This window comes from Vanrija pseudolonga, chromosome 3 (assembly GCF_020906515.1).
Source record: "Vanrija pseudolonga chromosome 3, complete sequence".
In the NCBI taxonomy this organism is placed as follows: domain Eukaryota; kingdom Fungi; phylum Basidiomycota; class Tremellomycetes; order Trichosporonales; family Trichosporonaceae; genus Vanrija; species Vanrija pseudolonga.
Window position 1 is genome coordinate 1,194,838 of NC_085851.1, and position 22,452 is coordinate 1,217,289.

At 61.6% G+C, this 22,452-nt stretch overlaps 8 protein-coding genes across 8 annotated transcripts; 4 read left to right on the forward strand and 4 right to left on the reverse strand.

Annotated features, from left to right (window-relative positions):
* The first annotated feature begins 58 nt into the window (after nucleotides 1-58).
* YBR220C (uncharacterized protein) lies at nucleotides 59-2,276 on the forward strand. Its single transcript, XM_062770553.1, has 4 exons — nucleotides 59-983; nucleotides 1,032-1,379; nucleotides 1,427-2,161; nucleotides 2,205-2,276. The coding sequence occupies exons 1-4, from the start codon at nucleotides 86-88 to the stop codon at nucleotides 2,243-2,245; spliced, it is 2,022 nt and encodes a 673-aa protein (XP_062626537.1). The 5' UTR covers nucleotides 59-85; the 3' UTR covers nucleotides 2,246-2,276.
* NUP133 (Nucleoporin) lies at nucleotides 2,257-6,188 on the reverse strand. The gene is made up of 6 exons (XM_062770554.1): nucleotides 3,336-6,188; nucleotides 3,204-3,288; nucleotides 2,856-3,157; nucleotides 2,750-2,817; nucleotides 2,591-2,700; nucleotides 2,257-2,545 (listed from the first exon to the last, which is right to left on the reverse strand). Exons 1-6 carry the CDS (start codon nucleotides 6,171-6,173, stop codon nucleotides 2,307-2,309), a joined length of 3,642 nt encoding a protein of 1,213 aa, XP_062626538.1. The 5' UTR covers nucleotides 6,174-6,188; the 3' UTR covers nucleotides 2,257-2,306.
* Nucleotides 6,189-6,354: 166 nt separating this feature from the next.
* Nucleotides 6,355-7,347, forward strand: Zmat2 (Zinc finger matrin-type protein 2). The gene is made up of 5 exons (XM_062770555.1): nucleotides 6,355-6,399; nucleotides 6,435-6,549; nucleotides 6,598-6,746; nucleotides 6,801-6,867; nucleotides 6,919-7,347. Exons 1-5 carry the CDS (start codon nucleotides 6,388-6,390, stop codon nucleotides 7,263-7,265), a joined length of 690 nt encoding a protein of 229 aa, XP_062626539.1. The 5' UTR covers nucleotides 6,355-6,387; the 3' UTR covers nucleotides 7,266-7,347.
* Nucleotides 7,348-7,392: 45 nt separating this feature from the next.
* hulA (putative E3 ubiquitin-protein ligase hulA) lies at nucleotides 7,393-11,245 on the reverse strand. Its single transcript, XM_062770556.1, has 6 exons — nucleotides 10,910-11,245; nucleotides 10,734-10,756; nucleotides 10,292-10,436; nucleotides 9,958-10,021; nucleotides 9,826-9,901; nucleotides 7,393-9,774 (listed from the first exon to the last, which is right to left on the reverse strand). Exons 1-6 carry the CDS (start codon nucleotides 11,077-11,079, stop codon nucleotides 7,643-7,645), a joined length of 2,610 nt encoding a protein of 869 aa, XP_062626540.1. The 5' UTR covers nucleotides 11,080-11,245; the 3' UTR covers nucleotides 7,393-7,642.
* A 429-nt stretch (nucleotides 11,246-11,674) lies between these two features.
* Nucleotides 11,675-14,104, reverse strand: cnp3 (Inner kinetochore subunit cnp3). The gene is made up of 6 exons (XM_062770557.1): nucleotides 13,890-14,104; nucleotides 13,527-13,834; nucleotides 12,660-13,487; nucleotides 12,101-12,615; nucleotides 11,971-12,061; nucleotides 11,675-11,924 (listed from the first exon to the last, which is right to left on the reverse strand). Exons 1-6 carry the CDS (start codon nucleotides 14,024-14,026, stop codon nucleotides 11,758-11,760), a joined length of 2,046 nt encoding a protein of 681 aa, XP_062626541.1. The 5' UTR covers nucleotides 14,027-14,104; the 3' UTR covers nucleotides 11,675-11,757.
* An 876-nt stretch (nucleotides 14,105-14,980) lies between these two features.
* On the reverse strand, nucleotides 14,981-17,015 carry PRO1 (Glutamate 5-kinase; the record flags this gene model as incomplete). The annotated part of the gene is made up of 5 exons (XM_062770558.1): nucleotides 16,757-17,015; nucleotides 16,633-16,708; nucleotides 16,279-16,580; nucleotides 15,729-16,240; nucleotides 14,981-15,692 (listed from the first exon to the last, which is right to left on the reverse strand). Exons 1-5 carry the CDS (start codon nucleotides 16,760-16,762, stop codon nucleotides 14,981-14,983), a joined length of 1,608 nt encoding a protein of 535 aa, XP_062626542.1. The 5' UTR covers nucleotides 16,763-17,015.
* A 274-nt stretch (nucleotides 17,016-17,289) lies between these two features.
* On the forward strand, nucleotides 17,290-18,399 carry LOC62_03G004033 (uncharacterized protein). The gene is made up of 4 exons (XM_062770559.1): nucleotides 17,290-17,338; nucleotides 17,377-17,423; nucleotides 17,518-17,741; nucleotides 17,799-18,399. The coding sequence occupies exons 1-4, from the start codon at nucleotides 17,304-17,306 to the stop codon at nucleotides 18,231-18,233; spliced, it is 741 nt and encodes a 246-aa protein (XP_062626543.1). The 5' UTR covers nucleotides 17,290-17,303; the 3' UTR covers nucleotides 18,234-18,399.
* A 546-nt stretch (nucleotides 18,400-18,945) lies between these two features.
* On the forward strand, nucleotides 18,946-20,797 carry LOC62_03G004034 (uncharacterized protein; the record flags this gene model as incomplete). Its single annotated transcript, XM_062770560.1, has 3 exons — nucleotides 18,946-19,189; nucleotides 19,337-20,732; nucleotides 20,788-20,797. 3 exons carry the CDS (start codon nucleotides 18,946-18,948, stop codon nucleotides 20,795-20,797), a joined length of 1,650 nt encoding a protein of 549 aa, XP_062626544.1.
* Between the last annotated feature and the right edge of the window lie 1,655 nt (nucleotides 20,798-22,452).

Genomic DNA, 22,452 nt, shown 5'->3' on the forward strand with positions numbered 1-22,452 from the left:
GAATAGCAAAGAGAGACGTGGGTAGAGAGAGTTGTTGCATGCCACTTGTCGCGTGTGCCTGTCCTTTGTTTGCCGCTGCCATCAAATGTCCCAGGCCGAAGAGCAGCACCGCCAGCTGCAACAGCCCGCGACGCGATCGACGGCGCCGTCACCGACCACCTTGTCTCGTCGCTCCCGCACGGCCCGACCGGCAACATCGTCTCCTGACAAGTCGCACAAATCATTGCACAACCACAACCAACAACTCACGCATCGCAGGTCTGCTGCATCATCAAACAGCAACACATCTCATCACACTCGTTTACCTACTACATCAGGCGCAGCCTCCACCAGCGCAGCCCACGACTACGACTCGGACTCGTCCATCTCCTCTGCCACCTCCACCGCCCTCGTCGACGCCATGCTGAGCGGCCGCGACGCAGCGTCCAAGCGCGCGCGCGCGATCGAGGATCTGGGCGACTTGGAAGAAAAGGGCCTGCTGCACCGCGACGACGCGCCCAGCGGCGGCGCAGACACACCGCGCAAGGGCAAGGGCCAGGACCCGCGCGAGGCAGTCTTCGAGAAGCTCGAGTTCCAGGACACGGACGAGCAGGTCGCCCCGGGGCTCAAGAGCAAACGCGACAAGCACGCCTTCTCGCTCCTCGTCGTGCTCTACCTCCTCCAGGGCGTGCCCCTCGGTCTCACGTTCGGCACGCTGCCGTTCCTCATGAAGCCGTACATCTCGTACTCGGCCCTCGCCGTCTTCGCCCTCTCCACCTGGCCGTACAGCCTCAAGCTCTTCTGGTCGCCCATCGTCGACGCGTGGTTCATGCCCAAGTGGGGCAGGCGCAAGAGCTGGATCGTGCCCGTGCAGGGCATCACCGGGCTTGGGCTGTGGTTTATCGGCTCGCGGATCGAGGGCTGGCTCGCGGCCAAGGAGCACATTGACATCAACTTCTTGACCTACGTGTTTGGGTCTCTGATCCTCGCCGCGGCGACCCAGGGTGAGTTACAACGGCGGCCTGTAGCCAGAGCCCAGCTAACTCTTGCAGATATCGCCGTCGACGGCTGGGCACTCACCCTCCTCTCGCCTCCAAACCTGTCCTACGCGTCGACAGCCCAGACAATCGGCCTGGGTATCGGCTCGGCCCTCTCCTTCACCGTCTTCCTCTCCCTCAACTCGGTCGAGTTCAGCAACAAGTACTTCCGCACCACGGCTGGACACCAAGACTACCCGCTCGTCAGCCTCGGCTCGTACCTGCACTTCTGGGGCGTCATGTACATCGTCGTCACCCTGTGGCTCATCTTCTTCAAGGTCGAGGACCCCGTCAGCGAGACGGACCCCGACCTCGACGTCAAGAAGGTGTACGGCGTCATGTGGAGCATTATCCGGCTGCCTAGTGAGCTGAGCCTACGCCCCCTAAACTGCCACTAACCTCCCTTCCAGACATCCAGGCCTTCCTCTTCGTCCTCCTGATCGCCAAGTTCGGCTTCCAGGTCAACGAGTCGGTGACCAACCTCAAGCTGCTCGAGAAGGGTCTGAGCAGGGAAGACCTCGCTGTCGCCGTGCTCCTCGACTTCCCAGCGCAAATGATTGTCGGGTGGCTGACAGCCAAGTGGAGCCGGCCAGTCCACGGCCCCGACGAGGGCCGTCACCCCTTGAGCGCGGGCAACGGGCGCTCGTCGCAGCTGAGCGGCACGCTGCGCCTGTGGGTGATTGCCTTCTGGGCGCGTCTTGCCATGGCGGCCATCGCAGCCGCCGTCGTGTGGGCGTTCCCCGTCGGCAACGTCGGCAGTGGCTACTTTGCCCTCGTCGTCGCGACGACGCTCCTGACCAGCCTGTCCAACACCATGTCGTTCGTCGGCATCACCGCCTTCCACACCCAGATCGCAGACCCCCTCATCGGCGGCACGTACATGACTCTCCTCAACACCGTGTCCAACCTCGGTGGCACGTGGCCCAAGCCGCTCATCCTCCGCTCGGTCGACCTCCTCACCGTCTCGTCGTGCTCGACCACCGGACTCCAGTGTACCTCGGACGAAGGCAAGGCGGCGTGCAAGACCGCAGGAGGCACCTGCAACATTGAACGCGATGGCTACTATGTCATGACGGCGATCTGCATCGTCTTGTCAGCGGCCTTGTTGACACTGCACATCCTCCCAACGGTCAAGCGACTCCAGGGTGAGTTGCACTGCGTGTGTAACGCCCCAACTGACATCCCCAGCCCTGCCCATGTCCGCCTGGCGAGTAAAGATCCCAGCATAGAGGTATCAGTTCTACATTATGCATATATGCCGCTCGTGTCGTCGCTCTCTCTGCTAGCTCTCTACATGTCCACGTCGTCGCTCGCCAGGTCGGACGCCACCAGCTCGGACACGGCACGAACGCGCTCGTCCAGCCCGACATTGGCAATCAAGTTGTCCAGCGTCTGGATCTCGTCCTCGGCATCGGCGAGCAGCTCCTCGACCGCGCCAGCGGCGAGTTCGGGAAACCGTGCGGCGATCTCTGCCAGCTGCGGAGCCTGAGCGGCAGTCTTGGGCGAGAGGATGAAGGTTGGGGGGATTTCTGGGTGGTCAGCTAACACTGTCAACATGTGAGCAGATGACCTACCTGCCCGCCCCTCGCGAATGGCCAGCAGCGTCTGGTAAGTGAGAGTCTGGCGCTGAAGCTGGCGCTGGGCTTCCTCGCTGCGGCCCGCGGTCTGCGCAATCTGTGCCCAGCTGGAATTGTCAGCGCTAGAACTCGAGTCCCTGCAGCAGCAGCACTCACTCATCACGGATGAACACGCGACGCCACACCGAAATCAGCGCAACCTGCTTGCGTGCCTCGGGGAGAGCCTATAGACGTCAGCACTGCCCAGGCATCACACACTCACATTGTCCGCAACAAGACGCTCGAGAGCGATGGCAGAATCACGCTCGCGGCCGCCAATGTTGTCCTTGAGCGTGAGGACGTCCACGAGGCCCTCGACGTCGAGCGCGTCGCCAGCCAGCAGGCGGTTGATGAGCTGGATGAGCAGCCGTGTGTAGGCTGGTCGGCCAACGAGAACCTTGGCGTTCTCGGCGACGTAGCCCTCGGCACTTGGCTGCTTGGGGTAGCCAGTGGTAGGCGCAACGCTCACAATGGCGTCCTGCAGGGCGTTCTCGACGTTGATGACGTCGAGCTCGTCGTCGATAGCTACAACTAGTCAGCACACAGGTCGCCTGGCCGAAACCAAACGTACACTCCAACAGGCGGCTGCGCGCTTCGTTGTCGCCCTTCGACTTGATCTCGGCAACGGCAGACAGCTTCGCGATGCTGCTGAGAATCTACGTTGCGTCAGCTTACCACTAGGGCCAGCTCCATTCCCACTCACGTGCTTCTGGTCCAAGTCGATGGTTCCACGGTCAACCTCGAAGAGCGCTGTGGCAGCATCACCATAACGCTTGCTGGCAATGTCGTGGATCCACGAAAGCTCGGGGTGAGGGAACTGCTGGAAGAAGGCTGAGAGTAACGAGCCGTACACCTCGTCCTGGCTCAGGAGAGTGTACACTTGGCCATTGTCGATGTACCACTGGTAAAGGACAAACGCAAAGTCCTTGCCAAACCTCTCGATGTACTGCTCGATGCGCGCAGGTCCAGCGGACGAAGCGGGGTTCTGACACAGGTAGACGAGTGTGGGGAAATCGCGGTGGTGCTCGGCGAGCTCGTATGCGGCGCCGACACGGTCAATGCCAACGAGAGGACGGATGATACGGGGCTTGAGCTCGGCCCAGCGCTGGCCAAGAGTCAGGCCGCTGGTCGGGTCTGCGCCTCCGTTCATCTCAGTCGCGCTCGTCCGCAGCTTGTCCTCCATGTTGTCGCACAAGGCAGCGGCGAGGCTCGTCATCTGCTGCTTGAGCACGTCCTGATCCCTTTGCTGAGCCGCCTGCTCTGTGTTGGCCGCTGCGCCAGTCGTTGGGGGCGCCTCGTCGACGACCGACCCGAGGGTGCGTGTCCGCGTCTTGATGAGCTTCTCGGTCGCAATGTACAGGGCCTCGACGTCATTGATGAGCGTGTCGCTCGCGGTCCAAAGTGCGACGGCGGGGTGCTGGCGGTCCACCTGGTAGACGTTGACACCGTTCTCGCGGACCACGGTACACCCGTGAAGGACGGTTAAGAAGATGCGGTTGGCCTCGAGGACCCATTGAGAGAGGTCGACACCGGTCACCGAGACAGCCTTGAACGACTGGAAGACGGTATCCAAGAGGCGGTCAAGCTGCAAAACGTGCTTGCGGAAGAAGAGGCGGACAAGGTCGTCCTGGGCTCCGGCGCCCAGCTGCTCCATCAGGATGGTGATCGAGTCGGCAAGTAAGCTCAGCGGGGAGTGACTGTAGACCTGGTCCATCACCCTGTTCTGGTAGTCCCAGAGATCGATGGCGGCCCCGACCTTCTCGGCGTGAGCGCACAACCGGCGGCGAGTGCTCTCAGGGAGCAGGCTGAGTGCGTGGTTGCGGTGGACAAAGTCCATGAGCTCCTGGAGACGGCCGTAGCGGTCGGTCAAGAGGGCGCGGATCTCGTAGATGGCAGGCAGGTTGGGCGAGGACGACGAGACAATCTCGATCGACACGGTCTCGGCAGCCTCGGCGACATCTCCCCGGTAACCTGGAGGCAGGTCAAAGGTCAGCGGGTTGTCGCCGCGGTCACCAAAGAACACGGCCTGCTCCATGCGTGAGCGGATGGCGGCCGTAGCTGAAGCCGAGGACGACAGGTTGCGGTTGGAGACAACTCCCTCCGCCACCTCGATGGTCATAAGACCGCCGACGGCCGCCATGGCGACAATAGACGAGATGCCACTGCGAGTAGCTCCAGGACCAACGCCAATGAAGGCATTGTTCGTCTTGAGCTTGACGCTGTCCTCGTAGGCATTGCTGGACAGCGAAGCCATGACAATGGCCTCGGCGAAGCGGACGAACGCCGTCTGGCTGCCTGTAGGGATGTACAGCTTCGGGGCGTCGAGCGTGCGGGGGTCGTCGTGGGCGACGTAGGAGAGGTAGACGATGTTGTTGAGCGTGACGGTGTTGGAACGGACATTGTTCTCGAAGAGCACCACGGCGTGCGAGTTGTGCAGGCGGCTGTTGTACTCTGACGAGCCGGACTGGGGCTGAGAGTAGGACACGAGCGCGGCGAGCTGGCCCGAGCCGACCGATACGAGATCGCGGAGCTCGAGGTGGACGTTGCCCGAGCTCCAGGTCCTCTCGTCATCGAAGAGCGACTGGCCGATCGACTCGCGGAGGTCAAACTCGTGCACGAGGCGCACGCTACCGTCCGGTCCGACGGTCCACTGCTGTAACGTGCTTTGAGCAAGGAAGTGCACGCCGGCCGCGGACTTGGTCACGGCGGCGATGCCCTTTCGCTCGGTGCTGTCGTTGAAGATGGCGGGCGAGGAGCGGCCAAACAGGCCACTGCTGCGCGTGAACTGGGTTGTTGTGGGGACGAGCAGCCCTCCAACGGGCGCGATGCGGATGAGCCACGCCGTGGACACTGTCGTCGTGACGACGAAAGTGCTCGCATCAAGCTTCCACAGCTTGTCGGCGTACACGCCGTCGCCGCCGAGCTGGAGCTGGACGCTCTGGAAGCGCTGGGCGTTGGCGAGCGCGAGGCTCATGCTCTCCCAGAAGCGCACCTCGCCCGTAGCGGAGACGAGGACGAGGCCGGGCTCCGAGGGCGCAGAGTAGAAGGCCGCGAGGACGGGGGGCTCGGCCTCGAGTCCGGTCGTGTAGGCTAACGGCGGGGCGGGGAAGGCGTAGACGGTCGGGGACGAGTGGGTGCGCTTGGCGTAGTTCCATGCGACGGCCGAGCTGGGTGCCGCGACGAGCGCAAAGCCGGACGCGGGGTCGACGCTGGCGTTGACAGTCGAGACCATAAAGTCTGCCTGGGCGACGCCCTGCGCGACCTCGGTCGGGAGCGCGCCAGCAGCGATGACGGCGTGCCGCTCGTCCTTGGACCAGAAGATGCGCTGCGCCTCGTACTCGTCGCCGCCGCCGCGCTCGCGGTCGGCGCGCGGCGTGCGCGCGCTCTCGGCCTCTGAGCGGGTCGGCGAGAGCTGGCTCTCGCGCTGGCGGGACGGGCGGACCGACGGCGCCGGCGTCGACTCGGCGGAGAAGAGCGACCCACGCGCGACCGACTCACGGCCGCGCAGGCCTCGTCTTGGCCGGGCAGGCGTGTTGAACATGGTTTTTGTGTGGTGGTTGTGTTGATGTTGAAGCAGCACCTTGATGGAGTTGATTGTTCTTGTTGAAATCGAGTGTTGTGTGGGTGGGTCACGTGGGCCAACCAACCCTGGCAATTAGGAGCCAGTTGTAATGGTATTTACAAGTGTAGTTCTAATCCGCCTTCCATCGCCACTGTTGTTTCCTCACTTCTCTCCAAAACTCGACCAGACGACCATGGAAGGCAAGGTAAGCGACCAGCCTCGAGCACCACTGACACCCAGCCACCACCACCGGAGCGCAAGCAGTGGGACAAGGGCGAGTGGGCCGAGAAGGCACGCGCGCGGGATGTCGCGGCCGCAGACCACGCAAAGAAGGCCGAGGAGGCGGCCAAGGAAGGTGAGTGAGCTGCTCTGCTCATGGACTTCAGCTCACACCGCCCCCCAGGTCGCAAGTATCGCCCGATGCCGGACGGGCCAGCGCCGACAGGTCTTGCACAGCAGCACAAAGATCTGAACCTGAGCAAAAACCTCGGCAAGACGGTGCTGGTGCAGACGAGTACGGGGACACAGGGGCCTAGGGGCGCTGGATTCTACGTGAGTCGCTGGCTGCGCTGTCAACAACGTTCAAGCCGCTGCTGACGAGGCCAGTGTGAGCTGTGTAATCGCACGCTCAAGGACTCGCTGTCCTACCTCGACCACTTGAACTCGCGGTTTCGTGAGTACAGCTCACGTGTTGCATCGAGCTTGCAGCTGACTCCTCCCCCAGACCTCGCAAAGCTCGGCCAGTCAACCCACGTCGCGCGCTCAACAGTCGCGCAGGTACGCGAACGCATCTGCCAGCTGCGCGAAGAGTCCAAGACCAAGGTCGACGCAAAGAACTTTGACTTTCAGAAACGCCTCGCGGTCGTCAGGGAGGCTGAGCAGGCCAAGAAGGACGCGCGGAGAGAGGACCGCAAGCGTAAGCGCGAGGAACGGCGCGAGGAGGCCAAGCTCGGTCGTGTGGGCGTGCAGAAGGGCGCGAGTGGCGCCGAGGTCGCCGCTGCTGTTGGCGAGCAGAATAGCATCGAAGCCATGATGGGCTTTGGTGGGTTTGGAGGGGCTCGCAAGCGATAGACGGAGTACGAAGGGAGAGACACATCAGACACTCTCGGCCAGTTTAGACCTGTTGTATCATCAGAATGCAAGCAGCAGCTGCATCCATACCCACGCCCACACACCCGCAACACGCTCGCGCGCAAAATTAACAGTGTCCAACTTCACGGATACATCATGGGCGAATACGAACATTACGATAAATGGGCAAGGTAAAGGACTAGGGTCCAGTGAGTACAGTCTAGAGGGGCCCTTTGGGGACATGATGGGCAGCTAGGCCATATATGGCGGCTAAGGCTCGACGGCAGCTAGGCCACGGCCGGCGCGGTCGGCGGGAAGGAGGTCGGCGGGGACGGACATGTACATGTCCCGGCACGACAGTCGATCGCGTCGTCGTTTTACTCCTGGCCGAAGCCCAGGGTCTCCTCGACGGCAAGGGTGAGCTTTTGCTCAAGCGTGTCGTAAGACTTGTATGCTGGCAGGTCGATACGGTTGAAACACGTGTGCGACTTTGGCAGCTGAGTGATCTCACCGGCCTTCTCAATGGTGAAGCGACGGGGGCCGTCGGAACCCTGCAGGTCCTTGAAGCCGTTGACGGGGATACGCGAGGTACCGGTGGTGAACTGGAGGAGACGCGACTTGCGCTCGGCGGGCCAGCTGCGAACAATCTTCCAGAACCACTCGACAACCTCGTCTGAGGGGTTGTAGCCACGGTAGTCGGTGTGCTTCTGCCAGTCGTCCACGTCGATCTCGGACATACCGCCGATGAGCAGCTCGAGCTCGCGCTCGTCGAACACGTTGATGAGCTCCTGGGGGATGAGCTCGTTGAAGCCCGACATGAAGGCCTCGAACTGCTCCGACACTCGGCGAGAGATACGGTACTCGGTGACGTAGTTGACGTAGTCCTTCTTGTTCTCCTCGGTGACGTCGATGTCACGGCCGCCGGGCTTGAGGTCGATGGTGACGAGCTCACCAAAGTGCTCCTCGCTGATCGAGAACGTGTCCTCAATGACATCGGTGATGTCGTTCTCGAGCATCCACGTGAGACCACGGTGGAGACCAGCGTCCACAGACTCGAGGTCGGCAAGGGTAATCTTCTTCTTCAGGATCATCTTGTAGAAGGAGACAATGAAGTAGGCGTCGAGGAAACGACGGTGGAAGATACCGAGACCAACAACACGGCCGATAAACTTGAAGTAGTTCAGGTGCTCGGGGTTGACGCCAGAGTTGGGGTTGATCTGGAGAGTGTAGTTGTCGTGCGCCGAGTACTCGAAGAGACAGTAGAAGGGGTTGAACATTTCGTGCGAAAGCAGGAAGAAGAATTCACGAGACAGACCTCCGTAGTCGAGACCGTCTTCACCCTCGAACTTGATCATCAGACGCTTCTTGAGATCGTTGGGCGACTGGCGCATGATCTCGGTGTACGAGCCCTCGAAGATGTTCTCACGCGACACCTTGATGTGGCACTGGCCCGTGTTGGAGCGGAGCGCCGGCTGCGAACGGAAGTAGATGAGCTTGCGACGGAAGTCACGCTTGTACTGGGGCACGTTGACGTCAAGCGAAGAGGGCAGACGGGGGTCGTCCCAGGTCGTCGTCTTGGTGTTGTGGTCAACGAAGTAGACACGAGCAGTGGAGGTGAGACGCATTTCCCATCCAGAAGGAAGAGGGCCAAGCTGGGAGACAGTCTGGGGCTGGATCTGAGTGCCCGACTGTCCGGGGGCAATGACGCGGAGGAGCTGCTGGCGACGGGGGTCGACCCATGTCGTCGTGCGCGTGTTGTGGTCGACGAAGTAGGGGCGGCCCTCGGGGGTGAAGCGCTGCTCCCAGCCGGCGGGAAGAGGTCCAGTGCCGACGGTTGTCTGCTGGCCAACAGGCAGAGTTGTGGCCTGGTTGGTGGGGGTGTGAGCACCAGTGTTCTGCGTGTCGAGCATGTCGTCGGCCAGAGTACGCTGGTTGTGGCGGGCAAGAGCGGCGGCATTCTGGCTAGCCTGGGTAGTCGTGTTGGACGACTGGTCGCTGCTGGGACGGCTCCACGTGGTAGTACGTGTGTTGTGGTCGACATAGTACTGACGACCAAGGTGGTCAATACGGCGCTCCCAGCCTCCGGGGAGAGGACCAAGCTGGTCAGAGTGCGAGTCGAACTGGTGGCCGGCAGCGCCGGTGGGGTTGTTGTTGAGACCCGCTGTCGCGGTGGCAAGAGCAGTCATTGGCTGGTTGCTCTGTGCGGGTGGCGCGGGGTTGGAGGGGGGCTGCGGGTTGGCCGCGGGAGTAGGAGGGGCCACTGCTGGAGGGGACGAGAGGCCAGCAGCTGGGCTCTCGGGCTCAGGGGTACCGTTGGCAGCACGGGTCTGGTTGCCAGTGTTGACCGAGATGGCCGAGTCGCCAGCAGCAGCGCTCGTGCTGGCCGTGTTGGCCGCGTTGGCGGGAGGGTTGGTAATGGGGGTAGTAGTCTGCGTGGAGAGGTAGATGATGAGCTTGCCGTCGACAGCAACCTTCTCGGATCCCTTCTTCAAGTCGCGTGTGAGCATCTCTGTAGTCGGAGTCAGCACTATCCGGTTGCTTTACCAAGACGACGACGCACCCTGGCCACCGAGCTCAAGGTCGCTGAAGACATCGGAAACCTTGATGTTGATAACACCGAGGAAACCCTGGTCCTGCTGCAGCGACTGTTAGTTGGGGGCCACGTTGGTATGCAGCAAGCGCCCGCACGCACCTTTCTCTTGAACTTGCGCTGGTCAAAGATTTGGACGGCAACAACGCTCGAGTCCTTGACCGTGCTTGTAAAGTCAGTATTGTAACGACGACAACGTTGGCCCTTGCGTTGCGTTGCGGAAGCGAAGGGAGGCGAAGTGGCGGAAACAATCACACCAACTCCCAAGCAGACCCCGTCATCGGTGACACGGCGGCGTGGCCGGATCCGCCCCGGCCACACCGACGTTGACACCGCGGCATACAACACAACTGCGTGCAGCGCAATATGATGGTCGTCGCTGCACCGACGCACGCATGCAACGAGCAGCAACATGCAAGCAAGCAGGTGCACTTACATGTCAAAGTTCTCATTCCAGTAGGGGTTGAGGGTGCGCTTGATGACCGAGGTCGTGTGGAGCTGCTCGCCGTCGACCGAGACGATGGCAAAGGGGTCTGGGAGACGGAGGATGTCGCGCTTGATTAACGAGTCGGCAGCGACGACTGTGAGGAGCAACAGAAGTCGTGGAGCGGGGGGGGTCCAGTGCGATCCGCAGCAGTGCAGGACAAGCGGTGCAAGAAGCAACGAGGCGCAGAGATGGCAGTGGAGAACGAGCCCGCGTGCGGCGATGAAGACCGCGATGTTGCGTGACGCAGTGCAGGGGTTGCCGATCAGTGCGTTTGTGTGTGTGTGTGCGATGCGACACATGGACATTAGCAGGCGCGAGTGGAGAAGCATTACGGGAGGAGGAAGACAGCGTCAGCGATGGCCCCAACACGGTTTTTACGGCCTCGACGTACTCGTAATGCGGATACGGCGCGGCCTGTAGTAGTGATGGCGGCGGTGGTGAGGGACGACGGTGTGGGGGAGCGGACGGGTGGCGACGGAGTAAGGCGTATTATGATGAGTCACGAGAAGCACTGGGTCAGCTGGAGTTCTCGGCGCCGTGGAGAGACGGGGGGAGGGAAGTACGCACTGGTGGGCGCGGTTCTGGAGCGTTGCGCTCGACATTGTGCGCTGCGGTGCTGCTGCTGCTGCTGCCTGCTCTGTTTGTGGTGTAGGAGATGCTGGTGTCGATGGACGGGAAGTTGAAGGTTGGCTTGTGCGAGTTGGAGAAAGAGATGATAGTGGTGGGAGGTAGAGCATGTGGTGGGTGGATCGAGTTGAGTGTGCGCTGGTGGTGCTGGCTGGCTGGTGCTGGTCCTGCGGCGGCGGCGGCGGGCGGGCGGCGGCGCGGGGCTGCTAAGCAGGTTGCTGCTGCTGCAGTGAGTGGTGCTGGGTGCAGACAGGACCACGATTCAGGGATTTTTGCAGGAAACGGACGACGACGACCAGCAGAGAGAGGCAACGGCGCGGGCACAAGGGCGGCAGCGCCGACACTGGGCGGAATCAAAAATCGACGACTCGCACAGTATCCCAGTTCACATATTGCAGGGTTCGGTCCTAGGTTTACCCATCTTTCCCAGCAACGGCAGCTGGCAGCAACGGTGGACGTCCGCCTCGTGACTGACTAAGCCTTGAATGGCGCCATTTACACTAATTCACGCATACACAGTCAGTCGAAGTCGTAATAGCCGCATCAAGGCCTAATACACCAAACACATAGCCCGGCGTTGAAACTCATGTCTGACGCAACATTGTCCCAGTCGCCCACCTCAACGACGTCAACACATTCCTGGTTTCCTGGGCAGCCCATGTCGCTCTCCTGCGCAGTCATCGGCCCACCCTTCTGTCCCTTCTGTGCCCACGCAACAACTACATTACATCACACACGCACAAGAGCCCAAATCCTGTTACACTAACAGAGGCCATACAGCCTTACTACTACTCTTCCTCTTCCGCCACAACAGGCAGCAGGCTCGCGTCCTCCGCGGCCTCGATGTTCTCCAGCGCCTCCTCCTCCTCGTCCGTAGCCATAATCTTGCGTGCCTGAGCAAAGAACAGCTCGGCCTGCTTGTTCTTGGATATGTTGTGAATCTCGTACATGTTGCCTGGGCCGGTCAGCGAGTGCCAAGTGCTGCTTACATGTCAACTTACCCCGAGGGATCAGGAACTGGGCACCCGTGGCTGCCACAAAGGTCGTCTTGTGCACCGTCACCCGCACCACACCCTGCATAACGTAAAAGACCTGCGCGTCGTCAGCATGCACCAAGCTAGTATCACTCACGTAGGCATTGTCTTTCGACTGCTTGGCGGGCTTGCTGCCGTCAAGAGGAAGGATGACGACACCAGAGGCCAGGAACTTGTCTTCACCAAAGACCTTTTGGTACAAGAAGTTGGCGTCTCGGACAGCCTTGGGCTCGAGCATCTTCTTGGTCCACATGACACGCCGCTTGACGTCGACGTCGCTGGCAAACTGGTTAACTTGGCCAACAGGGATGGAGTCGTCGTCGAGCCCGATCTCCTCGTCCTCGTCCTCGACGACCGATTCACTTCGACCCCGGCGGTCAGAGCGAGCAGCAACGCTTTCACTCCGTCCAGAGCGTGGCCTGCCGCGCCGACGGCCACGGTTGCTAGGCTTGGGGTGGATCTCTTGGGGTTTGCGCACGACCTCCTTGATCTCGGGCTGGTGCTGCCCTCGGGCGTACTCAAAGTGTTCGCCAGCCCACCACTTGAGTGGCTTGAAGTGCTTGCGGCCTGAGCGCCGCATCTCAAAGTCGCCTTGGTAGTCTGTTTCTCGTTCTGCTCCACGTCAGCGACCGTGATCACGAATGTGCAAAACTCACCGAGGCCAAACTGCGACACGCGTTTCCGCTTGGCCACGACCTCTGGCTCTTGGGGCTCTCTAGGAGTCCGCGGTGCCCTAGGAGCGTCGGGGTTCTTTGGCGGTCGCCCACGCCCCCGCTTTACTGGCGGTGGTGGCTGGCCGTCCTGCTCCTCGCCATCCTCTCCCTCCTCGCCCTCTTCGCCCTCCTCGCCCTCCTCGTCCTCCTCGTCCATCGCGGCCTGTTCTAACCCGACGTCGTCGCCATCGTAGTCGTCTCCTCCGTCGAGATACGCCGGCTCGTGGTCGCCGTTCCCTTGTGCCTCCTGGAAGCTGTCGGGCACGCCGTCCTCGTGTTCGTCGTCCTCGTCGTCGGGGACGTACCGTCGTGCGAGGCTTGTCCGCTTTGTGCGGACTGGTTGGGAATTTGTGGCCGGTGGCTCGTCTTCCTCTGGCTCCTCTTCCTCTGGCTCCTCTTCCTCTGGCTCTTCTCCATCGCCGGGGTCGTCGAACAGCTCCTCCTCCCCCTCTTCCTCTTCCACGTCCTCGACAGCAGCGCGCGACGGCCGGCCCTTGCGCGGCTGCGGGCTCGCACTCGATCTTAAGCTGACGTCACCCATCTCGTCAATGTCGGCCGGCGAGAGCAAGTTTGGCCGTGACGCAGAGCCAGACGCGGCGTTCTTCGCAGACCGCGCGTTAGGTGTCCGCGAATCTGGGTTGTAATTCACGCCGATGGTCGAGCGGCGGCTGGATGCGCGCGCCAATGGGCTGGGAATACTGTCGTACCCCACGCTCGGGGAGGGCAGGGGAAGGTTTGACCGCTTCGGCAAGGGCACACTGGGCGGCGGGTCTGCGAGGGGCGTCAGCACCGCAGCGGCGCACTACTCACTCGGCGAGCTCTGGAAGAAGGGCGCAGGCGGGGTCGTGTTCCCGATGTCGTCCTCGTCGACTAACAGGTCGTCTGCGACCAGCGAATCCGCCTCATCGTCGTTGTGCAAGTCGCTTAACCTGCCCCTGCGGCGTGGGGCTGGCCTATCGTTCGGGCTACTGCTCGGTCCGCCCCCATTGCGCCGGTTCTTTGGCGTGCGGGTCGTCGGCCTGGACGGCCCATCGCCCGGCGACTTGAAAAAGGCGTCCATGTCCTCGAATCCGTCCTCGTTGCGCGGCACGTTGGTCGGCATGACCTTGCCTGTGCGGCTGGGGGCGAACGTCAGCTTGTGTCGCCCAAGCACCAGTCACATCCCCCACTCACGAGCCCACGGCCTGCGGCCGCGCATTGAACGGCACATATTCGTCGCCGCGGCGCCGCCGTCCTGGCGTGCCCGGAGCTGCGGCGGCCCGGCTGCTTCCCGCCTGCTGGGAGGACGAAGGCCCGCGTTCCTTGGCCATTGTGTGCGCTGTGGTCGCGCTGGGTTGTGGTGCCCGGAGTGTTCCTCGCGATGTCGCGGACGAGGATGCAAGTAAAGTGTTCGTGAGATTGGAGGAAGGCGAGTGTAACTTGTTTGTTGACGCCAGTTGAGAGATACAGTGACGTCGGCATTTGCTTCCGTCTTTAGGCGTGGGTTGGTTGAGGCGTGCCTAGGGGCCAAGGGTGGAATGTGGCAGTTGAGAGGCTCACACTCGAGTCACTCACCCCATACAGCTGGATGCTTGTTCCGTCGTACTCCAAATCATGGCATTTTATAGGCAGAAATGGGTGAACAATGAGGACAATGTTCAGATTCATACACAAAAAGTGGGCTTTGGATTGCCCAGCACCCTGGGATCAGCTTAAGCGTTTTCTTATTGTCGTCCAATCCTACAGTTGCGAGGGGCGAGGTGACGTGGCTAGGCGCGACGGTGCTCCTTCTTTTGCGGTTCATGCAGCTCCCAGTGACTGTTTCGGTCCCCGGCAGTTCCCCGTCCCGTATATGAGGGAGTGGGACACCGGCAATCCTCTTGGTGTAGCAGACGAGACGACATTGTTGTTATCGCTACCCCTTCACCTCTGTCCGATGCGAGGGGTGTGATCGACTGAAACACCTCGAATAGGAGGCTGCCGAGGACACAGGGGGACAACCGGGCCACAAAGAGTGCGACTTGTGAGGATGCGGTATGCGTAAAGTCAGAGTTTGTCGACACTGCCCTCGGCCACCTGCGCAACTCCTGTTGTGTCCCAAGGCGAGGAGCCAAGGCAAGCTGATCCACTGGCACGAAGTGGTGAGGAATCAGGTGCGAGTCGAACAACACCGAGCGAGAAGGGAACACTTCCTGTGACCGAGCTCCCTCGACACAGCCGACACTCTTCCACAAGTCCCAGTCAAACACATATTACGCCCACATGCATGAGGTACAACACACCATCTACAACAGGGCGATCGAGTCGACGGCGTGCTCGGACTCGGAGTAGCCCAGCACCTGCTCGATATGGGAGCTCTTCATGCCCTTGATGCGGTCAATCTCGACCGAGTTGTACTGAGCGAGGCCCTTGCCGACCTCGATCTCCTCCCACTCGTCCACGGGAGCCGGGGCCTGGGCAGTCTCGTCCGCCGCAGCGGCGCCAATGGTTCCAAAGCTCACGTGGGCGAGGCGCTCCGAGATGGCCTTCATCGCAGGCGACGAGGGGCCGGTGCGGCTCAGAGGGTCGAGCGACGCGACGCTCGAGGAGAGGGACAGCGCGGGCTGGATGCTGGGAGTGTCGGGCTGCGAGGCGGCCGACTCGGGCGAGCGGTCGACCGCCGACGTGCTCGCGGCCAGGGGGTGCGTCTTGCGCAATCCGCTTGGCACGGGCGAGAGCAGGTCAGGGTCGGCGCTGTTGGGCGCCGAGTCTTCCAACCGTGCTGGGGTCGGCGACTCGGAGATGGGATTTGTGAGAAGCGGCGCCGGCGGGAACCTCTTTCGCCTGCGCACGACGATGCGCACGGCCTGGTGCGATGCGAAGGGACCCTCGACGCGCACCACGCCCGCAGGGAGGAGACGGCCGCCCGACTCGCGGCGACCAATGGCACGGTACGCGCCCTCGTCGATGACGACTGTGCCGGCCGCGTGCAGGCCGTGTGCGATCCACCACTTGCGGCTGCAAAGTTAGCGTGCTCCACTATCGTTAACTCACTCCTTGAGCGCCGTCTGGTGACGCAGGAAACGCGTGCACAATGGACCCTTTTCCAAGTGTGCCACATCTCCTGCCTCGCGTGAGGGGCCGGGGCCGCCCTCGATGATGCCGAAGATGTCGGACACCTTGGTCGCATTCATAACCACGGTGGTGACGCCAGCCGCGGTTGCGAGCTCGGCAGCGATGATCTTGGTGGACATGCCTCCAGTGCCGAGCGACGTGCCGAACGTCGCTGTCGACACCTGCTTGCGCACCTCGGCAATGTCGCGCACGACCCGCACGGCCTTTGCGTCGGGATTTGACCGCGGGTTGTCCGTGTACAGCGCGTCAACGTCGGTGAGGAGGAACAGGTAGTCGGCGTGCACGACGTTTCCTGCGATGGCAGAGAGCGTGTCGTTGTCACCAAACTTGATTTCCGAGACGGAAACTGTGTCGTTCTCGTTGACGATGGGCACGACGCCCATCTCCAGCAGCTCCTTGAACGTGTTCTGCGCGTTGATGTACCTTGTTCGCTGGTGGGTCAGCCAGCCCTCAAGAGTCCTACACCCACGTCACCAATGTCCATGCGCGTAAGAAGGATCTGGGCAATGGGCTGGTCGAGATGCGCGAACAGGTTGTCCCACAGTGCGATGAGCCGGCCCTGTCCGATGGCAGCGAGTGCTTGCTTCTGGCTGAGGCCCTTGCCTCTCTCCTTCAAACGCATGGTGCGGAGGCCGACGCCAATGGCGCCCGAGGACACGAGTACGACGCGGTGGCCCTGCTTCTTGAGGGTGACGACGGTTTCGACGATGGACGAGAGGAGGGGGAGGCGGGGGAGGAATGGCGGTGAGGGCTCAACAATAGACGAGGTACCTGCGGCATGTCAGAGAGCTTCTTGTCTGTCAGTGTCCTAGCTGATCCGTACCCAGCTTGATGACGATGGTCATGGGCGGCGTGCGCGGGGTGGAGGGGCCAGTGCCCCCTGCCGACTTTGACCGCGACTGGCATGAGCTACTGCTAGTGTTTGTGCGGACAGGCTTTTGTCTCACTGTCATGGTGTGTGTCTAGATGCTGCGAAGAGCAACAACACTGGATGTAGCGCCGGGTTTATAGAGGTGCGAGTCGCGAACCGTCGGGTGAGCCAAGCTTTGGCCGCTGTGCCGATTTACCGTTGATGTGTTGGTAGGTGGGTGGGTGCGAGTGGGGGAGGACAAAGTCTAGGCGTCTAGGGTATGATCTTGGCCCGTCGATTCCAGCCGCGATCCGAGCAGCGAGGCAGTAGTAAGGCAGCAGGAGAGCAGGCAGCACTCTACCCGAAGGATAATCGTCGTCACGGCCTGTCTCATTGTCCGACTTTTGACTCGACCGGTGCACATCGGCTGCGGCCCGGACAAGGCCGTGGCAGCATCGATACCAAACTACACGTCATAATAGTCACGTGATCCAGCCACCCACATGCCACGGGCCCCCTCGTGCGATAGTGATAAGCGAAGCTGGGGTCAGCCAAGGTGGTCGAGAGTCGTCGAAGGGTCTTAGCGGGACGGATGGCCGAACACGACTTTGGCATTGCTCTCATCTCATACACACGCAGACAAAATGGCAGGCCGTCCTCCCCCCAGCGAGATTGAGCTGTGAGTTGAGACGTGCACGGCAGCCACTGACAGCCCAGCCACGAGGCCATCGACTGGATCAACCAGCAGCCTGATGCCCTCACCGGTGAGTAGCGACGCGCGGCACCTTGGCCCATGGCTGACGGCTGCGTTCTCCTTCACCACGTCCTGGTTGCCTCCCGCCTTGCTCTTCCTCTCAGCCATTGTCAAGAGCAAGCTCCCCGACCTCAAGGGCGAGCTCGGCTGGCTCCACGTCGGCCGCCTCGACGACTTTGGCAAGTACATGCAGGTCCAGATCCACCCTCCGCCGACCCACGAGGAGAAGGAGGTCCAGATCCCGCTCGACCCGCCTATCACCAACCCGTACGACATCCGCCCGCGCCTGTACAAGTTTAGGGCCGAGGCGTTCAACCTGTACCGAATCGTGAGTCTTTGCCGCGTGGCCCTCTCGAAACGACAGCAGCTCACGCCAACCCCACAGCCTACCAACGTCACCATCGACTACTACACTGCGCCAGCTTGGTTCCCGTTCACGGCACCCGCGCTGATCGGCATGGCGGTGCTCTTCTTCGCGCAGTGGGGTACGGGCCACTATGCCGATCTTCTCCGGGAGAAGATTGAGTACTACATGGGCCCGCACATGATCAAGTTTGCGCTTGGCATTGTCGTCTTCTTCCACCTTGCGTTCGAGCCGGCATACATGTTCTGGTTGACGGGCAAGCACAAGGTTCCGTTTGGCCCTCGCGTCAAGTGGATCCTCACCAACATGGCCATTGGGTTCGGCGCCATCAACGAGTTCCACGAGTGCGTCACGTACGAGCGCCTGCGTCTGGTGTACAAGTCGACCGACGTCGGAGACATCGGACCCCGCAAAAAGGGCCAGGAGGAGGTCACCGCCGAGAAAAAGAAGCAGTAGGCTGGACCCCGTCGATGTATTCCGGCCACTTGGCAGCTGGGGCGGATCTCTCCACAACCGAGCGGTGGCAGAGTGGCACTAACCCTGAGGCACCAACCAGTCATGTTGGTCTCGAGCGGAGCGCGTGCCGAAGGTTGTTGCATGTTGGATTCTAGCCTTACGTAACATTGATTCTGGCCACAGGCCGACGCCGCTCTACATGTGCGTGCGTGCAACTATCTTTCTATGCAACCATTCTTCTCTCTACTAGCGTGTAAAACCCAACAGATTAAGAGTCAAACACCTCCGACGCCGTCTACGAGTACGACAGCATCCTCGGCGACAGCTCCACGCACCAGTACTGCAAGAATCACCACCAGCGACACGTTCCTCGCCCAGGCAGCGAGCTGTGTCAACCGGTGACACAACCAGGCCAACAAGGACCACCTAGCCGAGCTCACAGGGCAGCTAGAGTAGCAGTTCTTGCGCGAGGGTGTACCCCCAGCGCGGCCCAACGTCTGCGCGCTAACGGCAACGCACGAGACCCAAAACTGCGAGCTCGCCATCGCCGTCGGCGCCGCACCTGTGCGAGACGTTCACACTACCACGCCCCCTGGACGCCCTCCACACAACCTCCACCGGGCGTTCACTCAACGTCATCGCCGTCATCCCACAGTCACGTGACCACGTTCCCACGCACACTGCTCAACCTCCACTACTAGAGGAGACCAACATGAGCGACCACAGTAACGGCGACCTAGCCAAGGCCACCAAACTCAAAGGCTTTGACAGCTTTGCGAGGTGGCACAAGGATCTCCAGGCCATCGCCTACGAAAAGGGCTTTCACGCCGCGCTCAACGGCAATGAGAAGGACCCTTACCGCAACCCCAATGCGCCGCGCGACAGCCTCGAGCACGCCGGCACCTCCTTACCAGAGGGCTCAGCCTTCATCACTCGCCCTGCTCTAGAGGCACGCCGTGAGCGCGAGCGCTCAAAGACGCCGACTCCACCCACCACCGGCGCGTCATCCAGCTCAAGTACCTCGGGCACAATCACTCGTCTTCAGGCAGCAACGGCGCAGCGCGCTTTAGAGGCCGCACAACAAGCCGCCCAAGCAACCACAGGAGGACAAGAGGTCACTGGCGTAGACATGACAGCCATCTCCGTCATCCTAGCCACCACCATGTCCCTCCTCCACGGCGACTCTGTCAAGCCAGAACCCGATGAGGAAGCCCTTAGCAAGGACGAACGCGACGAGTGGTTCAAGTGGCAAAAGCGCGAGCTCGGCGCACGTGGCGCACTCCTACGCACCGTCGAGCCCCACATCATCTCGGACTACGAGCATCTGTGGTACGCCGCAGACATCTTCAAGGCCCTCAAACAGCGCTACCTTTCGGACACCAAGCAGCAGGTGATCCGCATCCGCTCAGCCATGGCCACCCTCTTTGTCAAGACCGACGCAAACCTTGAGCAAAAGAAAGCCTACATGACGACCTTTCGCAAGAAGCTCACCGAGCTCGCCGACCTGGGCTCTCCTCTCACAGAGGATGAACGCGCCCAGATGTTCTACAACGGCATGCCACACGAGCTAGAGGCAACCATCCGCCGCATGGCCACAGACGACAAATGGGAGACCATCTCGCGCGTCTACGACAGGTACATCGACTCTGTTAAACGCGATTTGGAGCGCGAAGGCAAGCACGTCGCAGCCAGCGCAAACAAGAAGGACGACAAGGCCGACGAGGCCAGTACCTCCACTGGCCGTGGCCGCGGCCGCGGACGCGGGCGCGGGCGTGGACGTGGCGGTGCCACCACTGGGCGCACCACGGACACCGACACCGGCACCTCCAACAAACCTCCTCGCTGGTGCGCATACCACCACGTTTTCTCACACATGACCAACGATTGCAACCAGAAGGAGTACCACACGGCCGAGAATACCAAGGACTCGCCACCTCCTAAGAAGGAGAAGCCCAAGAAGGACGGCGAGGACAAGTCCGGCGCGTCGATCGCCTCATACACGCGTATCCCTGACCACCTCGTGTCGTCATACTCCCACGCGCCACCGGCACAGGCAGCTGCTGCCACCCTCTCGGACACGCATGCGCATCTCCTCATCGACTCAGGAGCCAACACCTCACTCATCGGCGACCGCACGCTGCTCAGCAACATCTGCGCGCTCAAGCGCACCGCCTACTTTGAAATGGGCGGCACTGGTTACCTCATCCCCGCGGATGAGGTTGGTGACATCATCATCACCACCAGTGACGGATCAGCCACCATCCCAGACGTGCACTACTCCCCCGGCACTGTCCACAACATGATCTCCAAGCGCGTCTGCAAGGAGGCTGGCTGGACCTTTGACGGAGAAGACACCTGGATGCGCAACGGCGCCGTCAACCTCGAGCTGGACGACAGCCTCAACGCGCGCCCCACGGCGACACTCCGGCGCCCTCGGCGTGCGCAGGTGGCACCAGTGGACATTGTCCGCGACGACGAAGCTGAACCCGCCAAACCCAAGTACGGCGTTGGCTTTGTCCTTACCATCCATCGCCACCTCGCCCACATGGGCAAGACTAAGATGATCGAGCTTGCGCGCGCCGGCCTCCTCACCGGCGTGGACCCAGAAGCCCTGGCCAACTCGGACTACCGGCTGCGTGATTGCCAACACTGTGCAATGCACAAGTCCACCAACCACCCACGCGACCAGCACTCAATGCGCGGCTCTGCCAAGGGTGAGATGATCCACATGGACCTCACCGGCATGATCTCCAACACGAGCGAGCGTGGCAACCAGTATCTCCTCTGCATGGCAGCAGACTACACTGGAGCCAAGGAGTACATCCCCCTGCCTAGCAAGTCTGGAGCCCCCATCCTTGCCGCCGTGCGCAGTTTCGTGCGCCGCATTGAGAGGCAGACCGGCATCAAGGTCAAGTGGATCCGCTCGGACCAGGGAACGGAGTTCCTCAACGACGGCATGGCCGAGTACTGCGCCGAGGAGGGTATCAATCACCAGACCTCCGCTGTCTACACGCCAGAGAACAACAGCGTGGCCGAGCGCGCCATCCGCACCATGAAGGAGGGTATCGCCACCCTCCTTGCCGCCGCACCGCACATCCCTGAAGACCTATGGGACTACGCCGCCGAGTACCTCGCCGTCTTAATCAACATGGCATCACTCAATGATGACGGCGTATCGGCGTACGAGCTCATGACTGGCCGCAAGCCCCACTTTGACAATCTCAAGCCCTTTGGCACCAAGGTGTACGCGCGGCTTGCAAAGGCCAAGGTCAAACACCTCGACACGTTCGAGCGCCCACGATCCGTGCCAGGTTGGCTTATTGGTATCGACCCACACTGCGCTGGCTGGTGCGTCCTCCTGGAAAACGACCACAGCGTGATCTACACGCGCGACGTACTCGCTGCAGGGGAGCAAGGACCAGGAGAACCCATCGCCGCGCCAGACGACATCGAGTACCTCGAAGACGACCCCGACGCCGAGCAGGATGACGTCAATGATGACGACATTGCGCCGCCCGGTGAAGCCGCTGCCATCATGTACTACGACCAGCCCATGTCCCTCGCCGCTGCCACCGAGGCCTCCGAAGGCGATGACACCATTCCTGTCCACGAGGGCCTACGCGGCGCAGAGCGCGAGCAGTGGCGCAAGGCCATGGACGCCGAACTCGCCAACCTGCAGAAGTACGGCACCTACGTTGAGGCAGACCTGCCCGAGGGACGCAAACCTCTCTCTGCCAAGTGGGTCCTACGCCGCAAGCGCGACGCCAATGGCAAGATTGTCAAGTACAAGGCACGTCTGGTCGCGCGCGGCTTCATGCAAGTACCAGGCATCGACTTCGAGGACACGTACGCGCCTGTGAGTCGCATGGGCACTGTACGCCTGTTCTTCAGCACCTGCGCGGCCAAGAAGTTCAACATCCGCCAATGCGACGTCGAAGGAGCCTACCTCAACGGCACGCTGGACGTTGAGCTGTACCTCAGCCCTCCAACCGGCGTTGCTGTCAAACCTGGCAAGGTCCTCATGCTCAAGAAGGCAATCTATGGCCTCAAGCAGTCTGGCCACCACTGGTGGTTGGAGGCCCGCGCCGCCCTGCTCGAGCTCGGCTTTGAGGCCTGCGAAGACGACTGGGGTTTCTACCGCCGCAAGACCGACGGAGCGCTCGTGACCATCTACGTGGACGACTTCCTCATCGGTACAGCCACCACAAAGCAGGCCGAC